The sequence below is a fragment of the Tigriopus californicus genome, chromosome 11, assembly GCF_007210705.1.
Source record: "Tigriopus californicus strain San Diego chromosome 11, Tcal_SD_v2.1, whole genome shotgun sequence".
NCBI classification, from domain to species: Eukaryota; Metazoa; Arthropoda; class Copepoda; order Harpacticoida; family Harpacticidae; genus Tigriopus; species Tigriopus californicus.
Genome location: NC_081450.1, coordinates 7,323,000 through 7,346,678, shown reverse-complemented (window position 1 = coordinate 7,346,678; position 23,679 = coordinate 7,323,000). Strand labels below are relative to the sequence as shown.

At 44.8% G+C, this 23,679-nt stretch overlaps 1 protein-coding gene across 1 annotated transcript in view; it reads right to left on the bottom strand.

The window, feature by feature from the left end:
- The window catches only part of LOC131890152 (uncharacterized), a 52,667-nt gene that overhangs the window by 12,909 nt on the left and 16,079 nt on the right, over positions 1–23,679 (bottom strand). Inside the window, exon 2 of the mRNA XM_059239443.1 lies at positions 22,245–23,162. Coding sequence (XP_059095426.1) covers positions 22,245–22,326 — 82 coding nt within the window. The 5' untranslated portion in view covers positions 22,327–23,162. The remainder of the gene's footprint in view (positions 1–22,244; positions 23,163–23,679) is intronic.

The following is a 23,679-nucleotide window of genomic DNA, read 5'->3' as shown; positions in this document are numbered from 1 at the left end:
ATGCAACGGCATCCTACAGAATATGAGGCGACAGGACTGAAAAATTGAATTGCAAAGGGCCCAGCCAGCCAACCAACCAACCAGTGGTATACGACTGTAAGCATAACCCCAACCCTCTGCCGAAGGCACCACGAACGTCCTTACACTTACCGACTTAAACCAAACAGATACGAGGACACTATGTGCATACAGTACGTTCGTTCCGAACGCGCACACTCGTGCATGTAAATATCCGTACACATTGTACATAAAGGAAGCTTCTAGTTTGTGTATTTCTCTGGCTTAGCCCTACCGATCATTCATCTCAAGGGGAAGTTGACAATTTGAATATAGAGCTCGTTCGTTGCCCGTGGTCTACTCGGCCGCTCTTCCTTCGACCATATCCTTCCACACGTCTCGCTCAACCACTTTTTTTGAACCCTTCAGCCACCTTTTTCCTCCATGTGCAATACGAGAGGACGTAGAGGACGTAGAGGACCAAGAATTCGGCAGCACCAGGACATGATCCTCCTCTACATAAAAGCATTGTGTATTGAACTCTGTTTCTCCCACATTCCCCCTATTCTCGACCATATTCAAAATCGATGATGGAGATGGATCAGACCCTGTTCGGATTGGAACTCGTTCTCTTCATTCAAGACTTCAGGGAAAGAGGGACAAGTTCAAGGCGCTCAACTCTATGTAGCAGGCCTCAGTGTTTTCATCTTGCTTTTTCAAGTGTGCATATCAAGTACGCGTAACTTGCTCTACAGTGGCCCACGGATGTTGAAAAGAATTCCATGATTTCAATTCTTTTGTAACCGAAGCGATTCAAGAATGAGTGCTCGGTAGTCGCTGTTGTTGGTTCTTATTGTTGATGTTGTTGTTGTTGCTGTTTGGAAATGGAAATAACCATCTCCATCCCGAGACCATGCCATGCAAACATGTGCATTTATCCTCGCAACCCACGGTTGGCTCCCTCATTTGGAAATTGTGAGTTTTTCCCCCTGAAAATGCAAGATGGATCCCGAGCAAAAAAAGGCTTTCCCCCAAAGAGCCACAGTTTTCGAAAGAGTAGAATTCGCTACATCTTGAATATGGTTTGGTTGTTGGTTGCTATTGTGAGTATTTTTGAGACCAGGTGCCTTCTGAGAGTCTTGAGATAGTGAGCAAAAAAAGCGGCCGGACTAGCCGAACCAGTGAGCTCAACTTTCCTCTCAAAAGACTCGAGGGGGTTTCAAAAACTTTAAAGAAATCGACCGGAAAGAATTATTAGGATAAGAGATCCAAGGAACTCCACCAGGAAGGTACCCAGCCGATACCTACTCATTCGTAAAACGGGACTCGAATGGTCTCTCAGAGTCGACGAGAACGAAATAAAGCACTGATTGTCGACACGTTGGCTAGATTGGCAATATGCGCTCTGGAATAGTCTAGAGATAAATGTTCAACGTTATAATGGAACACGTGGTGTGGCCAGAAATTGCAGGGATGCCAGCATTTTTCAAGTTGATGCAAAAGTGACAAATAAGTTTTTCTCGATAGAGGGTAGAAAGACCGGAAAGGAACAGGTCGGTCTTCCTTTTGGTTCAGCTGAGAGCTTCAAGATGGAACTTGATGATCTTGGATCTTGGATTGCACGCTTTGACTTTGACGACGAGCCAAATGGTGACAGGAAATGGAAAGATTAGTGGAGCCAGGTTGATTTGCCCACTTGTTTCCAGGGACAGGGAAATCGGGCAGACCAGACCTGGTTCATGGCAGTGATCTTTTGGTCCCAGCTCCATCAAATTGCCTTAAGGTGAACAAAGAAATTGCGATATTGATGATGAAGTTTGGCAAAGTATCGATCGAGTTGAAAGTGTGGCAAGCGTGTTCCAAATGACATCTCGGGTATTGTCTTGTTTGTGACCATCAAAAGAGAACGCCTAGCACTAGTAGCTACTAACTAGGCGGGATATCGGAGACCGATAAGTCCAATATTGTACCAGAGACTTCGCACCCTATGAAATGTTCTCGCTTGTGCATTGAGCTTCCAAAAGAAGTTCTTCCCGTTTTCACTCTTTTCACTTTTGACACTCGTCAAGTGTGCGTGGCATTGTCATGAGATCAAGAAGAACGTGAGGAAGGTCACCGGGCGCCTCCTCCTTCTCCTCCTTCTCCTCCAACTCCAACTCCTACTCCTCGAATAATGCCTTCTGAGTGAGCAAATTGGATGAAAAGAAATCTCCCGCATCCCTTCAACGAGAAGATATGTATTTGACAAAAAACGTTGCACATGTCTTGGCGATTCTGCCCATGGGTTGAATCATTCCTCCGTCATCGGTTGAATGAAGTCTGACAGGGCCCGGCTGGTATTTATGGGTTCATTGTTTTTCTCTCAACTACAGAAAACAGCATAATGGCTAGGGTCAAATTGTCGAGATATGCTGGGATGATTGATTATATTCCGGGCTCAAATCTTCCCGTTGTTTGGCCAATGAGTGTGAGTTTGTGAAACACGAGTTGAACTCTTGATCCGTCGTGACTCGTGAGCCATTCGAGGGCTCTTCATCGCTCTCGATTCCGACACCAACCCAGGAGTTATCTGTAGTGCCAATAATAATTGGCGAGAGCAAAGGGGATACCATCTTGGCACTCACAACATCAGCACCACCAACAACAACAAAAACGAGAACAACAACAACAACACCAACTACCGCAATAACACCAACCATCCAAGCCCCACCGGTCATAAAAGAACGGGAAGCATTGTCAAAGGTGAAACTCGATCTTGAGAATGGCATATTTGGGGTTGATCAAATACCTACCGAGAGAGGTCTTTGAACTGCTGCTGTTGCTGCAACTAGTGGTGCTGCTCTGGCTTTGTCTTGCTGCTTGTTTTGGCGTTGTGGTGGGGGTCAAGAGGTGACAAGATAAAGAACAAAAAAATGGCAATTCTTGACATGTCTGTCAATACATTCCGATGATCTGTCCCCATTTCGTGTAATCTAAACAAAACTGGACAAGAAAGAGAACAAGGAGATGATGATGACCACCACCACCAGCTGAAGATTTCGAGTTTGACAGGACATTCCAGAGCAACAAATCGGTGCTTCCTTTCACTTCGTAAATGGGGTGGAAGAGGTGGAGCCAGCCACAACGCCAACAAAACCCATCAAAAACATCTTGACGTGCTTGCGATCATCGAGTCAGAAGAAACACATTGTTTACACATGTCCAACTAGAGCAAAAATCAGGGTAATTGATCCAATGACACGCCAAGTCGCGAGAAGAATAGAAAATTGGTCCACCCGAGGTCATCCATCGCCAGTACATCGAACAAACTGGATCCTCTTTGAATTTATTCAGTGACCCTCCTCCATCCTGTCTATTTGGCCTCTCGCACTCTTACTGCCATTACTCATGGATACTTTGAACCCCGGGACGAACCCTGGGTGAGAATTAATTGCCTAGACAACTGAAATGGAATTTAAATATCCCTCATTTGTCTCGTTACCCGTCTGGCCTTTGGGTCGTTATCCCTCCCACGGAGACAAAGGAGAAAAATGTGATACCTAATCCCACCACCACCACCAGCATCAGCACTACTATCACTATGACCATGACGAAGATGCGAGTGAATGAGTGAGTGAGTGAGTGAGGAAGTAAGTCTTCGTCTTCGACCTGGACTGAATGTGTTGAGACGATAAGCGCATTCAGCAATGAACAAGAATGGCTTCTTCTTCTTCTTCTTGTTCTTCTTCTTCCAGTCGGCCCTCTTCAGCAGAATTCAGAAGTACTTGAGTTAAGCATCTTGTGGACCACCTCTTGAGCCCAGATAATCGCCTGGGTCCCTGAGCAGATTTTTTAAAAAACAAAGGGGAGAAGAAGAAGAAGAGGGAATATGTTTTGAATGGCATCAAAGACAGCTGAGCCAATAAACAATCGGCTGAAGTGATCGACAAGAGTCTGATCGGGACTTGAATAAATAGTTGATTATCCTTTTCAATCCCCTCGAATGACCACTGAATGATATACGTAAATGGATGGTCACGTAACAACTACGCATATTACTGCTGAGTTTAATTAGAATTTGAGCAAATCCATGGAATTCAAATCAAAGTTAGTACATATCTATTGGTCTCGCCAGATGGGTGTTTACCAGAACATATGCATCGTATATGCCTGCCTGAGAAGCTACAATATCTCTGTTTCAGATGCGTGCTGAGGCCACCGTGACCTACTGACTCATCTGAATAAGTACTATGATGGCGGGTGTTGGTGTTGCTTGATCACGATCATTATAATCATCATGATCACCATCCATTCCCATCCGAACTCCATGAGCTCTGCTCTGACTCACCACCAAGATCGACGGGCTGAAAGATTCTCAGCGAACGAACGAACGAATGCACGAAGGAAGGAAGGAAGGAGGAGAGAGAAAGAGGGAAATCTTGGCCAGGGAAAGAGGAGGAAGCAGCGAAGCGATAACGGGTCACAGCGAGCTGGCGAGCCTATCGTACATATATCAACGGGCTCGTCGACTCAGGGCATCACAGAGAGATAGATCGTGGAATAATAAAACCTAGTGGCGGAAGCGTCGTTCCTCGCGATGGCAGCATACAAAGATGACCTCTCTCTCTACCTTACACCTACGTACGTAAATAGTAAGTGCAGCACTGTATCCCGCATATGGAGATAGTCAATCGGCTAATAAGTACCTCAATTCGACGCCGTTTGCGCAGTGATAACTGATTAGCATGATTGGGATACTCGATGGCTTCCATCTGATGGGAGCGAATATCAAGTCTCGATGGAGATTAAGCGATGATACCCACCGAGTTCAAAGACATGTATGTAGTACTTCTGCCGCAGCGAATGATTATTCCTCTCCAACTGGATCTTGTTGCTCCGAGAATGGATGGTTGGAATTCCCGGCCGTTGGTTGTTATGTTCAAGATCGAATCAATCCGCACGCAATTTTTTTCAAGTTTTATGGAGATCCGTTATGGACCGGTTAAAGAGAGTGGGGAAAATCACGAAAGCCCCGCGACCAACGGCCATGAGGTGAGGGTCATAAAAAGTCATGATTTGTAAGCCGTGAGAAATGATTCCATGTTACGGGGTGAGCGATACAAAGAATAAGGTTAATTTGCCAACATCCATCTACTAGCCAAATGAAGAGAAGTGTGGTGCATCATTCACTCATCAAACGGAGCTGGGAGCCAACCAACCAAGCAACCCACCAACTCATCCACCATCCACTCACCCAGAAAGAAAGAGAGATGCGATGTTCTTCACCTCCTCTTCTCCTTCTTCTTCTTCTTCTTCTTCTTCTTAAGATCCCTCCATGAATATCCGTTCTCCAATTGCGGAGCCTAGGGTTGAACCCGGGGAGAATGGAGGCGAGATCCAGGAAGACTCTCATTTGCAGATTGAGTTTTTTATTATCCATGTCAGGATATTGGCAATCTAATGGAATGAAGATGAAGAAGCCAAATCCCGCCATCCACTATCAAGCGTTGGCAAGAACCATTGGGGGAAGGGAAAAGCCGAAGAATGAAACAAATAACTGTTGAGTGAGCAGAAAGAATCCCTATATGCAGTGCTGCTGTACTACGTGCATCGGCCGTCTTTTTTAATCAATCTGACTGACGGCAAGGCTTTTGTACGGGAACCCTATGGACGGTTGGGCATTCATTTTGTACAATTGAAGGGATTCGCTGACTAGCTAGCCCGTGCCGTACTTCTTTCAAAAGCCGGGATTAATCCTTTCATTTGGAGCCGTGTGAAATTAGCCGATTAAATGGGATTTTAAATGACTGCGTCTTTTTTAAAGGGCCCTAGTCAAACAACCATTCCACGAGTTTTAGCCACCACCGCCCCAGAAATCGAGCCCCGAGACTGGAATCTGGAATTCGCCTTTCCAACTACTGGACTAGCCAGCATTGAAGGGTCAAGAGTTAGATTGAGATTTGTCCTCATCAAAAAGGCATAACCCCTCCCGGACAAACTCAAGTTGAGTCTCCAGATCGAAGATCCAGGAAAGATGGGAGGGCACTTTTGGCTGGAAGTCACGTTGCCTTTGCTTTTCCAAGTCCTGATTTCCACGAGGACAAGTGTAGAAAATAAATCCCAATTCAATCACTCCCAAGATATCGAAAAAAAAGAGTTAGAATCAGACGTGGCACATTCACTCTCTGTTAGTCCTTTATCAATATCCTGTGTGTGCGTGTCTAGCGTCTCCCTACAATTTCACGTCGTATTTTCTTGGGATTAATCCCGTTTAACGCCTCAATCAGTTTCCCCTTTGGAAATCAAATTTCTGAAGTACCATTCACTGGATTGAAGCTGATCAAACGAAGCCCGATTATGCATGTCGTAGTCGTCAACCTGCTACCAACCTTACATTAGCTCTTGTACCTGATCGAGTCGACACGATGTCACTACTTTCATCCTCACTTCGACAATTTGACTACTATCCGTGGAATACCGTTCCGCCGTTCATCAAGTGTGGAAGCCTCTAAAATGAGCCGGGCTCATCGGCGATAAAAATGCAGGACATCCAAAAGGGTTTTCAGAAGCTTGCTTGAATCGATGAAAACTACTCCAATCAATCATTCATTGACCCAAGCCGTCATGTCTCAAAACTTGAACATTGATATTATTATACTCACCTCCTCGTGGTATTGGAACTATTTACCATAAAATATTTCTATCTTCTTTACTAAAGGATTGTCGAATCTAGCAAAAGAGACAAGAATATGTCCAATTGTCAATGTCGTTTCCATCTGTTTGGCTCCAAGACAGTGGAGTCTCTCTTGTTTGAGCTCTCGAGATAATACACTTTACCAGAAAGAGCTCTCATGTACTGACTGTACTTTGCCTGGATAGACTTTAAGATTTGGTTCGGAATGGAGTTGTTAAACGTCTGTGGAGGAGGAACCATCATGAGAAAGAAAGAAGCCAATTTTGCAACAACAAAACGCACCAAGAAGAAGAAAGAGGAGAGTGAGAGCAATGAAAAAAGGCCAGCGACAAGGCCGAACCTAGTCAGCCCCCCACCCTCCTCTCTTCTCCTCTCCTCCTTCTTTCAATCCACTGAAAAGGAAAAGAAAAGGCCGAGTGGACCAGTCCAATTCCAGTATGGCATTGGCATGGCTTTAATTTAATTGAAGCCCTAGGGTTCAAATCCTGCCATGGCTCTTTCGTCCCTTCAAACATGTCTATCTCGGTGGTCTCGTACGTGAATCAAAAGAAAAGCGAAAAGCGAAAGGCAAGCAGAAAGAAGGCCAGGACAAAAAGACAAAAATGCGAATATTCTGCAGGAAAGGGACAAGAACAACATATGATCCCGACGTCGGGAAAGCCGATTGAAACGGCATACACTGTACTTCCATTTCAACAAGGTTTTTTTTCATGGGACATTTTGGTAAACAATAAACCGCTTGTCACAGAACGAAATCTGAATTGAAACCTGTTGAACAATTTCATTGCCTTGTCATCTTGCCAATGCGGAAAAAAAGCTAACATATGCACGTCAACCAAATCTACCTCTTGGAATGAATGAGCTATAACCAAGAAACGAAGTTTGAAGCGGGTGTTTAGATTTCCTTCCTTAGCCAACGTTCTTCGTCGCGTGGTGCATGCGTGTTGATATTGGGCCGTAAATGCCACAAACTTGTTGGCCTTTTGCGGTTCCAGCTCACTTTATGTCCTTGTTTTAAGGAAGTTGCAAGAGGGTGGAACAAACAAACAAACGGAAGGAAGGAAGGAAGGGAGGGAGGAAAAGATGGCAAGCCGGATCAGGATCACAGATGAGCACAGGAACGAACAAAACAAACTTGTGTTCCAAGAAAACATTATGATCGGCAGGATGATGGAAAGTAAAGGGGTCTGTTCGTTTCATATAACTGATCTCAACTAGCTGTTCTCTCATCCCAAAATGTGAACTATAATTGGAACATGGTGGCAGAGAAGAAGGTGTGAGGACATATATGTGGAGGATCAAGTAGGCTCATTCCGGGAAAATGGAAGCAACCAAAATTACTTTGCGCTCCCCAAACTTTGGTGATAATTTCCATTCTCCAGGTTATGAGACAATCTCTCCAATTCTAGCTAATAAGAAATTCTTAGCGCATAAGGTAGCTCCACTGAAACCACATTCTCGGATTCCTTCCATTTTTAGGTCGTCTCCGGCCAACTACGCACACAGGGCGGCTTTACCGGTAAACATTGACTTCATTATTTTGTCCTTGCACATCAGCGCTCCTTATCCTTTACTCGAGTTGAAGCATTGTGGGTGTTTTGCGCTCTACTCGGCGGCAACAAAAGACCCTCATGATAATGATAATGATCATCGATGGATGAACTTACCTGGAAATGAGAAAATTAATTTTGAATAAATTGGAGGATAAATCTTTGCGCTCGTTTGTTTTATCGACATTTTATGGAAATCAGCTTCACCTCATTTCTTTCGCACTCATTGTCTTGTGAAAGCGCTCCTCCGCCGCCAGCCATTCAGTCCCCAGATCGGAAGAGCCCGCATAACCGGAAAGGTGTCAGATTGCCTATGCAATCGGTTCATTTAGGTCGTCAATTACCTCTTTGGCCCGCCATGGGATTCCATTCAAAGCGACCGTCTCTTGATTTCATTGCCCATGATGATGGTGTTTCACATTAATCGTCTGCTCCTTCTCTCTGAGAGATACTGCTGAATGACATTACTGTTGTTGTTGTTGTTCTTCTTCTTCTTTTTCTTATACGAGTAGTAATGATGATAAGAAATTTACTCTTCATGGCCAGCACTTGGATTTTTGAAATTTAAAACGTAAGCAATGGATACCGAAGAGGCTTCACTAAGCCCTCGAACTTTCGCCTTATTTAACTTTAAGACTTGAGACAAGGGAAATATTATTTAGGATTCGGAAGAAATTAGTTATAAGTAACTCTTGTATCAAATTCAAATGCAGGGGACTATTGCCTACATAAAGCTCGAGTGAGAGAACATAAACTCAGTTCTGAGATTTGTTTGTGCGAGTCTCACGATTGAGAAAACAACGATTCATCCAGTCATCATCTTTTTCTAAGAAAGATGGACAAAGCTGTCATTTTTAACTTAGTCTTATTAGTAAATACGCTCTTTGCATTTCTCAGTGTGTCTCTTGACGAGAAATGAAACGCACTCGGAGGAGAGCCGAACAGATTCTCTTTTGAAGTGCCTCTAAAATTGTGATCCAGAGTCGCTGCCTGGCCTTCTTGCCTCTTGTCCCGATTCCCTGGAAGTGGAAACCTCGTTACTTTCTCTCCATTAGACTTTATACACGGTTTCATCGGCGAGCGAAAAGGGAGAACCAGAAGCAGAAGTAGTCCATTTCTTACGGGATAGTTTGCCTGGATCTCTAGATCTTGAGCCAAGGCACGACATGTCGAGCAAATCATCACGGATGTTGCCTTTCAGAACATGACTGCATATGGAGCGGAGAACCAGCCAGATCATACGGTATACTAGCGCCTCAAAATCAGCGCTATCCTAAACGGAAATGAGCTGGTGTCAATTGCATGGAACCGGCCTGAGTATGAAAGACCCTTGAGCCAGGCACGGACCCGAAGCAAGACACTCGGCACACTACGCAGATCGGCGGGAGTTGTGGGTTTGCCATTTTGAGTGGTCCTCGAGTTCTCCCCGTATGGACCACTCGTTGGTCTTGGTTCACCGTCTGTTTGGGTCCCTCCACTACTCCACTACTCACTGTGCTATGTGAACGAAGTACGAACGCACATAGTTCAAGGGTATCTTTCACTTCATCGTCCGCTTGGTCCACTTTTGAGTGGGTGAGTTTTTGCTCAGTTTCCACATTGGTCAATTGACCAATCGCCCACGAAGTTGAAACGGCCCTCTGTTTGTCGAGCAGTCCATTCAAAAGTCGAGGGGAAATCGCTGAACCTGAATCCCAAATCGTGGAAATCCTCCCCAAGTTCCGGACCCAACAACTCTCGACGATTTCGACAAAGTTACAGCGAAGGAAGGCCAACACAACTGGAACCCATTGGAAATACGTCACGTCAACATATCGAGACAAAAGCAATTTCTTCGCTTTACATAGAATGTACGCCAAGCAGACACTACTCAAAATGGACTTGAGCTTGCCGTCTTTCTTCTGTAAGTTGGAGATAAAAGAATATATATGATTGTAAGTCGAATTAGTCTGGCACGGAAAGCTAAAAGCTGGGGAGGGGTGGGGGGTGAGATGGGATGGAATGAATGGACGAAAGAAGACGAAAATGGGGTGGGAAATGTGTCTTTCCAAGCCCTACGACGTGTCTTCAGGCTTGTCGTTCGGAAATACTCAAAGCGGCCATTGTTACTCGACTTTCGTACGTGTACGAACATGGATGGCATATAGACATCCAGTGCACTCAGACCTTACTGTACTACTACGTACAAGGAACACTCCCCGCCGAAAAGCCGTCTCTTGGCCCCAAACATTAACGGTATACACTCGAGTAGTTTGGCACGGAATTGTCCTGCTATCTTTATGAAACTATCCAGGGTGGTTGGAAGAAAATCCCCATTACAACAGTAACGAGAAGCCGGCCAAGGAATCCTCTCTCCCTCTCTTAGTTTGGAATTGGGCTCGATGACTTGGAAATTACGTACAACGCGCTGCTCATCATTTCCATTCGTCATTTTGTACGACGGTAGTGCAAAAGATTTGTTCGTATCGCATTAACTACATGTAGGATTATTCCTGGATTTCCAAGACAACATTTTCTTTTGAGGCTTTGAATGATCAGCGAATATTTTCATAGTGAATAACAAAAACGCAATCCAACTGGAGCTGCAATGAAATACTCAAAAAATAATCGTTCGTGCACACGTTCCACTTGAATGGGGATTATTGCATTTTCTAAATCGGTTCGTTTTAGCTCGGTTTCCCTCTAAAGATAACTCTTACATACTTGGACACAATCAAGGAATAGATAGTGATTCAGTCCTTACTACACTGACTTCACTATGGGAATTATTATCCCTAGATTTGATTTTAATATATCGTAATGGTTTACAAATTGGTCGAGATGGATTAATCTTCTGCCTGATATTTGGCGATTGGAGGAGTTCATCTTGAAGTGGGAAGACGATTGTGATAGAATAAGTGGACAACAAACCATGTTCAATTGAGTATCATGATTATCGATCAACGGCTTTACATACAATGAAACTCTGGGAGAAAAAGCTACAAATAACGCAATGATGCCCTTTTGATGTTGACGACCTCATGACTCGAAAATAAATGTCTTTATTTTAGCAAGTTGGATTCATGAGAATACCGTGAGGTCAGGATATATAAGCCATCATTCTGTTATTACCCTTCTCAACCATCAGTCTTTGTCTCTGCTTGGCCCAAGATGTTGTTGCTTAGTCATGTATTTGATGCAAAGGTGAACTGAGTCCCGAATCTAGATTGAATTTCCTCGCTTAACAACGTTCAGCCGCTATACGGAAAATATGCATGACTTATGGCATCATTTTGAAATGATAGTTTTGGCAATCTACGTACATCCATACTAGCCAAGTGATCAAATTCGAAACACTAAATGGGAGGCCACGAGGGTGGATGAAATGTAGTGGTTCATCCCCTTTCAAGGATGTAAGGATGACAGAATGACTGGCAGAGGGCGTTACCAAGAGAAACGTCACTCAACTAATTACTCATCCATCCCGACTTGGTGATTCATCTCGACCAGATATCCACTGATTGCCAGCCTGTATCGTGAGTCCAGATGGGCCAACAACTAACGAATTAGGATTTGGTCAACGTACGTACGTACACAGTATGAGGACTAACAACTCCGGTTCAAGGACGCTGGCTTTCAATGGAAAGACCGAGTGATCTTGATAATGTCATTAGAGGCCTGGTCTGACTGAGTTCTGCAATTAATGACGGTCACTTCAAGATCAGCCAAGGAGACGCCTGCAGCCTCGCTCTGTCGACAGATGGCTATAATGGGTAGATTTTCATCATCTTCATCATCATCATCAACACGAGCATCACCAACAATAACAACAACATCATTATGGTCATTGATAATCTCCTCTGGTTTTCAAGTTATGCTTAGCGAAAAGACAAACCGCAATTTGTCAACAAATCCCACACACTCGGTGAACCGTTTCGTCTTATTATTGAACAACCAAGTACTATCTACAGACATAATTGAGGTTTGATCTTGAAGACACGTTGTAGACTACTTTAAACATGTATTGTGTATCGAGAGACTACTATTATTACTACTACTACTACTACTACTATTACTACATCTACTAAATCTACTATCCGTTCGCGTGTATTTCCTTGCCCTCATATCAAGATGCTTTGAAATAGTCACACGACATTTGAAGCACCACTTTTAGTTGTTTCTGTGGAACAGATCCCATTAGTCGTGTGGGCTCAAAACCCTGAGGCAGTTTAGCAAGCCTCATTGCTTGTACAGTCAGAACCGTATTTTCCTTCGGTTTATTCAACATTCTGGAACATCAAATATTAAACAATCTTTCATCCTCTGCTACTAACAGATCGGTTAAAGTGACTTCTCTCTAGTTTCATGTTGAATTATACGTAGTATATGAATGTCTGACTTCCATTGAAGTGATCCATTACGTTTGTTCGAGTAACTCCCCTCGTTTTCGGGAAGAAGGCCAAGAAATCAGTTCCAAAGGAGTCTAAAAGAGTCAAACTACGAATCTCTACCACGAATCGGTTATCCGATTCTCTTTGCTCAGTCTAGTAGACTGTAGTTGAACATATCCAGTACTAGACGGTACTGTCAGGTTGAAAGATACACACCCACAGGCACGCATGGATCACTCGTTTGGTTGAGACGCTGTGCACTGTGCGTAATATAAACCCGTTCAGTGGGCAGGGGGATTTAAAGGGCTGACTGAGGATTCCCCCTCTTTCTTGCTCTCTCTTTCTCTCTCTTTCTCGCCGTTCTCCACACCACTAGTTCGAGGGGTTCTTCACTCTTTCTTTTTTTCTGTTTGGCTCTTCTTCTTTTCTGGAGCCTTTGACTGTCTCGTCCCCACCGGGGTTGTCCATGCCATGTTCTTTTTCATTAATCATCTTTGGTCTTTAATCTTTGTAGGTAGTCGGAGACCCTCACTTTTTTTAACCTTCGGTGAGCACTCCGGGGGTCGCTCTTTCATTGCTAGGTGCTCCATTCCTTCAATGAAGAAGTACTTGTCTACATGCACTGTACACTCTGGCACTAGGGGGTTTCAACCGAGAAGGAGACGGCAAAATCAGCCGAGGAGGGGATGAATCGCTTCGCTGAATCTCGATACTTCTACTTCTATCTAGCTGCGATGTACGTAGGTATACCCTCTCGATACACCAGATATATTATCTCTTCTCCAGTCAATATACTATGAGTGTACGAAACGTGCATTGCCCGACGGGCTTGGCTGCAAATTGCGATGATAGGTGGAGAACAATATTTCTCCACCGCCGTCTCTGTGCGTGGTTTGGAAGTGATTTCAATTCAAATGAGTATGAGGTCTCTACGGCTAAATACGTTTGGGAGATGGAAAAAATAAGCCAAGTTTCGGAGTGAACTGGGCAGGAAGTGGAATTGGTCATGCACGTGCCACCCACTCAGACAGTCTCGTTTTCTGCAATCACTCGTCGGTTGGTTGGTCGGTCGGTGGGGCAAGCCACCACGGAAATACAGGATAGAATTAAAGGCAAAGAAAGGAATCGCGTCAAGTACGTACTGGTTTGACTTTGCGTTTTGATATTTGGGTTGGTCTGTCTTTTTTTGTTTCTCTTTTTCTCTCTGTAGGCCATCAGTTTAAGTCATATCATTTTGTGACTGACTGTCTTAGCATGATACAGTACTAGCAACTAATACAAGACTGACTTGGGCCCCCTATTAACCTAGTAGTATTAAGTGATAAAGGGGGATTGCCAACAATAAACAGGTAATACCACGGTGTGTCGGATTCCCCTGTCGGAAATAAAGGGAGAGACCCACGTTTCCTTGACAAAGACATTCAAAAGACGTAAAAGTACTGTAGTTGTTGTAACGAGAGAAGTTTGCACCAGGAGTTTGAGAAAAGAGTAATAGTACCAGTAGAAATGGTGGCGTTGGTGGTGGTGGTGTGGTGGGGTTGTTGTCGTTGTGGTGGTGATGGTAGTTGTAGGACCAAGACGAGCAAGACGAGACCTCTGACAAAACACTGGATGAGGCATCTAGGTTAAAGATGGCTCATATTCGCTTACACAAATTATTGAATGGTTTCATTTCATCTTCCAATTCTAAGATAAACAGAATGTCTCAAAGATCTCGTGGTCAAAGATTATCGATTTCCAGGACAACCCACCCAGCCTTCTTAGTACGTTATGTGCTTGGCTTCTCGTCCATAGCTGTGTGTTCTGTATTGAGTAGGTACGTACTCCTCGGCCTCACGCGAGCCGAGCAATTTGCTCGTGCCAAATCATTTCCCCGTCTTTCCACAGTTACAATTCCACCAGCCAAAGAAACTCTCCTCAATCGTCGACGTCTCCGAGTTCCATTGGCTCCAGCGGACTGGGGCTGGAAATGCTCCCAAGAGACAGGCAATCTCTGTCAGACAGGATCAATCCAGCTTGCAATGTAACCAGAATTATAAAAGCACCATGGTCGGGGGAAGTGTGCTCTTTAGCCTCGTCTGGGGACGCGAAGCTTTTAAGAAGGCCAACCAGCTAACCAACCAAACCAACCAACCAACCAACCTGAGAGGGCGGGATTGAGTTGAGGAAAAAAAATCAGGGGGAAAACGAAGAGAGCCAAACGAGGGCGGATATGTCACCAGGCTTTTCCTTCATCAAATAGAACCTATTGCATGTTCCTAGTCTTAACAATACAGTCTAGTGAGTCTAGAACAAGCCAAGAAGCATAACATCTTTCTGTCCAAGAAAGGGCCAAGGAAAAGCAGACGTCAAATCGCGCGGGTTAAAGCCATAATTTCGCGATGGCACCCGAGATGAGGCAAGTGAAATCTGATTCCAGATTGGAAAATGTTTCTTGAGCCCAGGTAGTCAAATAACTCGTCATTTGACAACCCATAATTTGAGTAAATCACACGCATACACACCACACACATATTTTGTTCCGACAGTACTCGTGTATTGAGGCACATGGGTCGGTAAGAAACTGGATTCGAGAAGTTAGCTCGTAAACTCCACGTTTCAAGGGGAATCAAACCAAGAGCAGAGAATACCCAGTGAACTCATCGGGGTTGGTGGATGGAATTTCCTAACGGCCACGAGTCTCCCGGTGCCCTGAATCTCGAATCCCAAGCAAACGAACCCTCGCGTGCGTGCACACACCATCATGAACTGAACGACGACCCAGGAGGAGGATCGAGTTCCTTGAATCGTAACGTCGTGATCAGTTTTACGGCTTTGATCTTGATCAAGAAATTACATGTGACAACTGAATATGATTTAAGACACCCAAGGACTACCCCAGTCCCTGGACGGGCTCGATTGGCCGAGACACACGGGAGCCTCTCAGCGCCGTGGGTATACTTAGATTCCATGGATCCAGTGATGTGGTGGTCCGTGTTTTTGGATGATTGGGCGGCCTCGCTCAACATTTCTGAAGAGTTGCGAAGGAAGCAAGTTTTTAAAGGCAGATTCTTTATTAGACGCCGATGGGATCCCCTCCTCCTGTCCCCTCAAAGCTTTGATAAGAGCATGATCATACGTACACACATGAGAGGAAATTTCTAGCGCAAACATTGGACCAAAATCAATAGTGATCCTTTAAGCTGTCGAACGTTAACTGGCAATGGTTGTATGGATGGATGACGAGGTCTGTCATTGATATTTGGGATTGAAAAAAGTGGACCATCATCGTCATAACAATAATATTGGCTGTCTCATCATTGCCGTTGTAAAGTGTTCCTATGTGTGTGGGCGTGGGTGTGGGTGCGCGCGAGCTCTTATTAGCGCGATAGTAGGGTGTCTTTGATTTTCATGATGGGCGTGGGTGGTGATACATCAACCAAGAAAGAAAGCAACTCAAATCCCGATGACAGCTCAATGCTCGACCAGTAACTTCATGATTCATGACTCTGAACGCCGTAACGGCAAGCTCAATGAAGTCTCGATATCGTTGTGTTGATGTTCAATCAAAGTGAAAGCTCACCCCCGTCCCTAAAGACGCCCTTGACTCGTTCGTCGGTCACAATGCACTTGGATGTGCATTGTTCAAGCCATGTACCAGTACACTGGGCTACGTCATGGAGGGAGTATAAGTCCAAGATTAGATTGTGTCCTCGATCTCGAGGGTATCTTTTTTTTCTCTCCCTGCATCTTTCCGAGGCCAGCAGCATTGCTCGGGCAGATCCCACCATTGTTTATACCATATACCATACTATCCAGTAGTGTACGTACGACGAGCGGGTATCCCCTTGGTGGAAACAAGATTTTATGACTTTCGCCAGAAGCAATTTCACTTGAGGGTCGATACGCGAGATCTGGAGGATGATTACCAATGCCCGCCACCACAACTCAACCAATTCCAGAAGCATTGTAAGAACATAAATCAGGATTCTTCCCGCCACTGCCATCAACAAAAGATTTCCTTATCCCAGACGAACTGTCAAAACACTATTTTTGGCTTCGCTACGTCGCTCCCACACATACTACACTCATTTGTGGTAAAACCATGGCCACGGCTACAGCCACGGCCACAGGCACGACGTCGACGACCCACCTACTATGTGCTCACAGTGGAGCAAGCAAACGTTCGTTTCCGGTGTCTAATCGGAAAAATGTCAATCAAACTTCCCTGATAAAGTCAAGCTCAACATTTCTCGATGTGAGATTACCAGGCCCAAATCCGAGTCTTGGAGTTGTTCGATATTGAAGTTGGGATCAATCATGGTTGAGGGAGGGGTGGCGAACTAATGAGCTTGTCACTGATCATGGAGTACAAGCCAAGGAAGCTGATCGAAACGTGTGGCACAGGTACCACTGGAAAATTTGAAGGTTGACTGGCTCGTTTAGCCTCTTAAGAGTGTTGAGATGTCAGTCTATGAAGAAGATTCTCAAGCCAGTGCTCGTACATTTTACATCTGTAGCGTACACCACTACAGTGGAAGTGCTTGGTTGGTTGCCTGTATGTCTGGTTGTGGGTGCTCAAAGCGCAAATGGGAAAATCATGGGCCCAGGAAAAAGAGAGTTAGAGAGTGTTCATCTTTGACTCCAAGTTGAAGGAGTCACGATTTGGCTCAGGTTCATCTTGATTGTTGGCAAAGCATCTTTTTGTCACTTGGCATATTGCACAACTTCATAGTTTACCCAGAATATTGCAAGACAAGAATACAAGAAGGTTCCTCGAGATATTTGAGCTCCAGCAGCTCCTTGGACTAGATTTTCTGGGAAAGTCCTAAAAATTGGCACAAGAAACACTACAAGCCACCATAGCTCTCTACCCAAAAGCAAATATCAAATGCCTACTTTGGCGTTTTTTGGAAAGTATTTGCTTAATCTCCGGGGACACTCACTCAGGTGGAATCAGGCCTAAAACATCGCCATCAATAATGCCCAGTTACGTGATAGGTATCAAATCGTTGGATCCACTTCTCAGAGTTGGCGTTTGTATTTCAATCAAGGTACTCTATCCGGTCTCGAAACCCATCCACCACCTAAGCACCATGGATGGCTCCCTGGTCGTAGCATTACGATGGTCCTCTGGCCATGTTCTCGAGGACGCATCTCGGGTTCTTGGCCCTTTTCTTGCCATCCGATCCGCCTAGTTGTGCTTACAATTTATCAAATGAGCCATATATTTCTGCTCGACTCAATGAAGATAAAGAGGATTTCTTGTGTCAAGGCTCTCGTCCTTCCCCCGTTAGTCAGTGTCTCTTTTTTTCTCTAGTTCATACTGTACTACGTACATAGTGCATGCACTGCTTGTACGTACGTATAATGTTCGTATACTATGTACAATGGTAAACGGCGGAGCCTCTGGTGCGACTGTTTGTTTGCCCGTTTGCATGGCTGACTGGTCGGAGGACGATGACAATTCCATCTTGATCAAAGTGATAGGGTCAGCCAGCTAGCCCGAGGTTCTGGTTTCTCAGTTCACGTTTCTTTTCTCAAACACCAACCACCTCACTTGCTAATGGCTGGAATGCTGGTGCTCCCATAATGCTCGTGTGTCTCAAACGGACATTGGATCCAGCTCATTGACGCGCCGAGAAAGTGCTTGGCGAGTCGTTTGTAATCCGGAAAATTGCACACTATGTACGCGTACGTACATGCATGGCATGGCACTGCAACGTCCGTCGCCCAATGGGGATTGCACCCAAAATGAGTGAGCTAGGTAGACCCAATGCAATTTTCGAGTAATAGGGCAAGTCAATCGAATGTTCAAGATACCAGGCGAAATCATTCATACAACGAACTCAAATTGCTGGCAATTTCACGCTTCAATCGGTTCGAAAAAACAACTGGAGGGTCTTGTTTTTTTTTCAAGGAAGATGAGGATCAGAGAAGGAAGAAGGAAGAAGGCGTGTCTGATGGATTCATTAGCATTTCTCGTCTCTCGTTTCCATCGAGCAAATAGCAGACACCGTAACATCACTGAATCGAAGTCAGTGTTTGTTTTTGCCTTGATTAATACTTCCTTGGTTAGGTGGCTGGAATGCAGAGGCGCTATTCTAGTGACTTGAGTTGAAAGGCGGATAATTATGGTTGTAGTCAAGTGAAAATTAGTCCGGCCCAGAAGACCAAGGCACCAGCTCCTTTCCATGCTTGGAAATCAAATTCAACCATCCACCACCAGCCCATCAACAGACTGTACGTACGAGGAGTACCTATGTTGGCCAGGGGCGCCATATGTATATGTATTCAAGCTCCCAGGCAAGAGCTGTTGCAAACCCACCAAATACGTACTAAGTAAGGAAGGCATGCAGGCCAGCCAGCTAGTCTCTTTTTTTAATGTGAGAAAACATAACTAATTGCTCGTAAGCCATCAAGAAGAGGAGAAAGAATAGATGGAGGGTAGTCAAAGAAACTTCCTGTCCTCAGCCTCAGGTACCAGCATATCTGGCTATGTTTGTGCTGTACTGTACTGAATGTACACCTAGCGTTCGGTAGTCCAATGGTTTCAATTATTCTAAGTACGTACAGCGTCCCATCCGGAAGAACTCGGGCCTCTGCAGGTGAAAACAATCTTTGAAAGATTTCAGAGTCTTGCTTCGTCACAATAAGCCAACCCGTCACTCTCACTTTCAGATTTGACGAAACCGCCAACCAATTTGAGCCCTTAAACACTTGTCATGATAGGCATTCCTTTCTACAGGAGGGGTTAGCGACAAGTTGGATGTGTTTTCGGGGGCATTACTGCATTTGGATAGCTAGGGGAGCTCATAAACAAGCCAAATATCCCCGCGTCGATTCATTTTCCTTTGGGTTGGGTAGTCTTGGAAAATTTCAGAAACTTGACAATTTTCTTTCAACAAAAAAAAACGCGACTTTTGCCACTCACCGCTGTAGTTTACCGAGCAGCAGAAGACATTTTACTTTAGCAATAGCATTTGGAGTATTATTAGGACGTTAAATATGAGCAAAAACAAATTTGTCAAGCATTCCAGATTTTCTTTGCCTTTCGACTTCAGGTAAGAGCTTCTTCGGGAGAGTCCTGGTGAGTCGTTGTTGTCCATGGTACGACTGAGAGTGAGACAGACGGTGGTGGTTGCCTTCGCCGTCATCGTCGTTTGATCAACAAAAAAATGGAATCAAAAGACAATCACGTTCCTGTTCAGGGAGCATTCATGATACTTGGCCATCTCAATTATTCTGCGTTAAAACACGAACGGACTGGCCAAATCCATGGTATGCCAATGGCAACACGTAGGCACAACAATCGTGAAAGCAAAGCGCACCAACCGTCAGTCAACCCACCATATACCACTATAAGTGTGTGCAGGGTGTGCAGAGTGTGCACGAACCTACATACGTACGTGTATGGGTAAGTGTGTGCATGTGGATGCGAGTAAACCAATGAGCTAGCTAGTACGTAGTAGGTCCTGAGTGGATTGTGCAAGTAGCATTTCAAATTTATGGCGCAAATTACCTTTAATCAGACGAAATCAGCAATAAATTTGCCTCTGAAACAAATGGCTTCTTCTCGGCAAGAGCTCAAGCCACCACTCAGGCAACCATCTTTCGAACCACCACCACCATCACCATCTCTTCTTCATTCATCTTCTCCTACTTCTTCTCCCACTACCAGAACCATGATGATCGCCATCCCCTTTTAGTTCAAGTCTGTTCATTCGACAAAGCTCCCTGGCAATCAAGTGAAGTAGTGCAAGCACATAAAAGCGCTTCCAGCAAAACCTTTCGGACAGCTGCAAGACTACTACATGGTTCCATGACTCTTTCGCACATGGTGAAGTCCGGCCATGTCGATGGTTACAAATCTTTACAACCCCAAGATAGGCACCAACACCCTATACAGCATTGCACTACTTTTTCTACAGAGGAGAGGAAAACGAGACAGACACGTCGTAGGCACACAAACATGCAGATCGCAGACAATAGATATATAGGTTGCCAAGTAAGCATTCCGCGGCATGGTTCTGTTGTTTATCTCGAGATTGTCTCTTCTCGTAATGAAAACTCACCCTTACTTGTCTTGAACGAATGTCTATTGTGGAGTTACGAATTACAACCCTGCTGACTGTTAAGTGCCATGTTTGACATTAAACAAATTACCCAAGGGGGGAATTTGAAGAATCTTAAATTCATGCCAATATCAGTTAAAAAGGTGATTTTTTCTATAGCAATGCTATGTTGTTTCCTCCAGAAGTGACAATGAATGATGGAAAGAATTGCCCTGATCAGATTGTCAGTTTAATCAATCAAGTTGTATTAACCCCTGGAGTGGTTGAATGGACCCATTTTCGGGGGATGATGAAACATTGGTCTTTCTTAACCAATCAAACCTAGAATGAGTTAGTTTGGTAAAGTCGTCGAAAATCCCTTTCCTGGCCAGTCTCTCACTCCAGCAAGTAACGAGGTCCGCGATTCATTCCGCGATTTAACATGGAGGCAGTGAGCCAAAACATAGGCAAGACACGAGTCCAAATGAATTTGAAGCTATTCCAATGATTGAGAGCGTTCAAGATTAGCCTCAGCCAGCTTTCTGCTTAAAACGAGTGTGGGCCGGCTAGGCTGATGATCGCTACTTTGCATGTTTCCAACCAATGCCAATTGTGCTCGCCCTGAACTCAAGCAGGTTGAATGAAGAATTGAAAGAGGCAAATCAAAGTGAAACACCCCTATGGTGGATTTAGAATGCAGGATTGGAGGCACTAGCGTGGCCAAACGTCTGAACCTGTTCCGTGGTCTCCTCGGACGTGCACCTCTCATTTGTGTTTCCTCCAAGTCGAATCCAAATCCAGTAGCATTTCCGATCCTAAAACGACCCCCCTTCGCCCTCCACCCTTATATTTACATTATGCATTCATTCCAACCAAACCATGAGGAATGCGCACGATAAATGTAAGCCCTTGTGTCTCATAGGGTTTCTTTGGTGTCTCGAATGCCAATCGCTTGTGGAGTCAGTCGGAAACATTGGTTTCAAATCTGGAATCACCGATCCAGGAGCGGTTAAAAGACTCGCCAACAAACGAGAACATAAGATCAACAACCTATCCTAAAGTCTGTTTGTGATTGTTATTATTACGCCAGGTCAAGGGGAATTCCCCCAAAACGAACAGCCTTGACATTGTTGTATTGCAAACATGATCAACATCCGTCCTGAGCGTCCGCAGACAGTTAGTTATACCTTGTCTCATTCATTCAGTGATTCATTCGTTCATTGGTTGCTAGTTTGAGTGCCCGCGGTCCGTTTCAATTAATGGATTGCAATTGTTTTACAATGGTTGTAATAAGGTGGTAGACTCGGTTGTGCTTCAGGCACCGCTTCACCCACGTCCGTAATTAATTTCCCATCTTGTGCTGCGGATTTCTACGCCCCGAGTCTCCAACAATAATTCCCGAGCCATGCTTCCCTACAATTCCACACAATGACAATACTAGTGAACAAGCAGAATCTCTTAAAGGTCTTTACCCTGGCAACCATCCTCATCGATGGCTATCAAGTGAACGGGTTTTCAATTTCGATTTCCGTTGTAGGGAAACAACTCAATGGAATGGTTGTCCTGAATCCTGAGACATGCGTTACTGTCTGTCTTAAGTCACATGAACCAGCGAACTTACCTGTGACTAGGATGAATGCGATTAATAGGCTGAGAAGGGACGGGCCTTTACAGCCAAGGCCACGGTTGATGGAGCAAATCATGTTTGTTGCTTGCCGTGGTTTAAGATGACTTTGTTTGAGATTTGTCTTTTCCGCTGGTACAGATGGAACACAAGCGTTTCTTTCAATGGTTCTCGGTTGGTTTGGCTCTGAAATCCGTCCGGATTCCAAGAATGAAATCAGCTCTTGAAGCCCAATGGGAACGCCAAAAAACAACCAAAGAGGCAAAAGGCCAGGGGGAGATTCACTGAAGCGATTCCCAGGGAATAAATCACAATTCACGATTCACTGTCAGGATGGAGGCAACAAATTGTGCGAATTCTGCTCCAATGGTTCTCGTTCACTCAACACTCAGGCAATAATCATGGCCACGACAACAGCTCCAAAACTCGCCATAAAATTCGTGCCAGATCGTTTGCGCGTCTTATGAGTGAGTATTCTTACACCCGCTTCTCAATATCGGGGATCGATTCTGAAAAATGTATCGAATGGTACACTACTGTTTGTAAGTCCACTTGAATTGTCCTTCAAGGGTTGGGTTCGTTTGGCACTCAGTGCCAATCCACTAAAAAATCGGATGGGATACCAGAGGAACTGAGCTGCACGGTACAAGATCTACGTCGACACCACAGCGAATCAGTGCTGTCAATTTGTGTTGCTCCTCGGAGATTTGGTGCAGAATTCTTGGGATATGAATCCCTCCTTAGGGACGAGGAACTCTCCGAGCTCAAGTTGAGCAATGGTGGCGAGGGTGGTGTAGAACAAGCCCTCCTCGACAATGACACTGGGGATCTCGAGATTCTCGAGAACTTCGTCTCATTGATTCGACGACCAACCTACGACACGATCCAGGATGGCGTTGGTACCCAGGACACAACCTGAAATTGAAGAAAACGAGACCTGTCAATGCACTATTCGCTTTGGGACATTGGGACAGAGGGCTCCGTTGAGGCCACCAACAAGCGAAATAACTGAGGTCCCATTCAACTGACGAGGATGCTACTGATTGTATGTTGAAAAGAATGAGCAAACTCGACGGCGTGGATTATTATTCACACGCTCGGTCAAGGATTGAGAGATTTTGCGTGCTGGGTCTTGCTCAATGTGGTGGGAGAACACTACTCAACTACACGTTCATGAGAGGTGGCTAATTCACACATCCAGCATCTAGCATCCAGTATCATGAGCAAGCAGCCCACTTATCACCAAGATTGGCAAAAAATGACAAACATCCATCCTTCATGAGCAAATCCATAAATCCCTGCGTCGAGAAAGCGAGCGAAAACGAGAGCGGCCAAAGCACGACTGCGAACAATGATTGGGATCATGGCTTTGTTCAAAATTCAGGATTCGGATTGGGAAGAGCGAAAAAAAGAAAGAAAGGAAGAGATGATC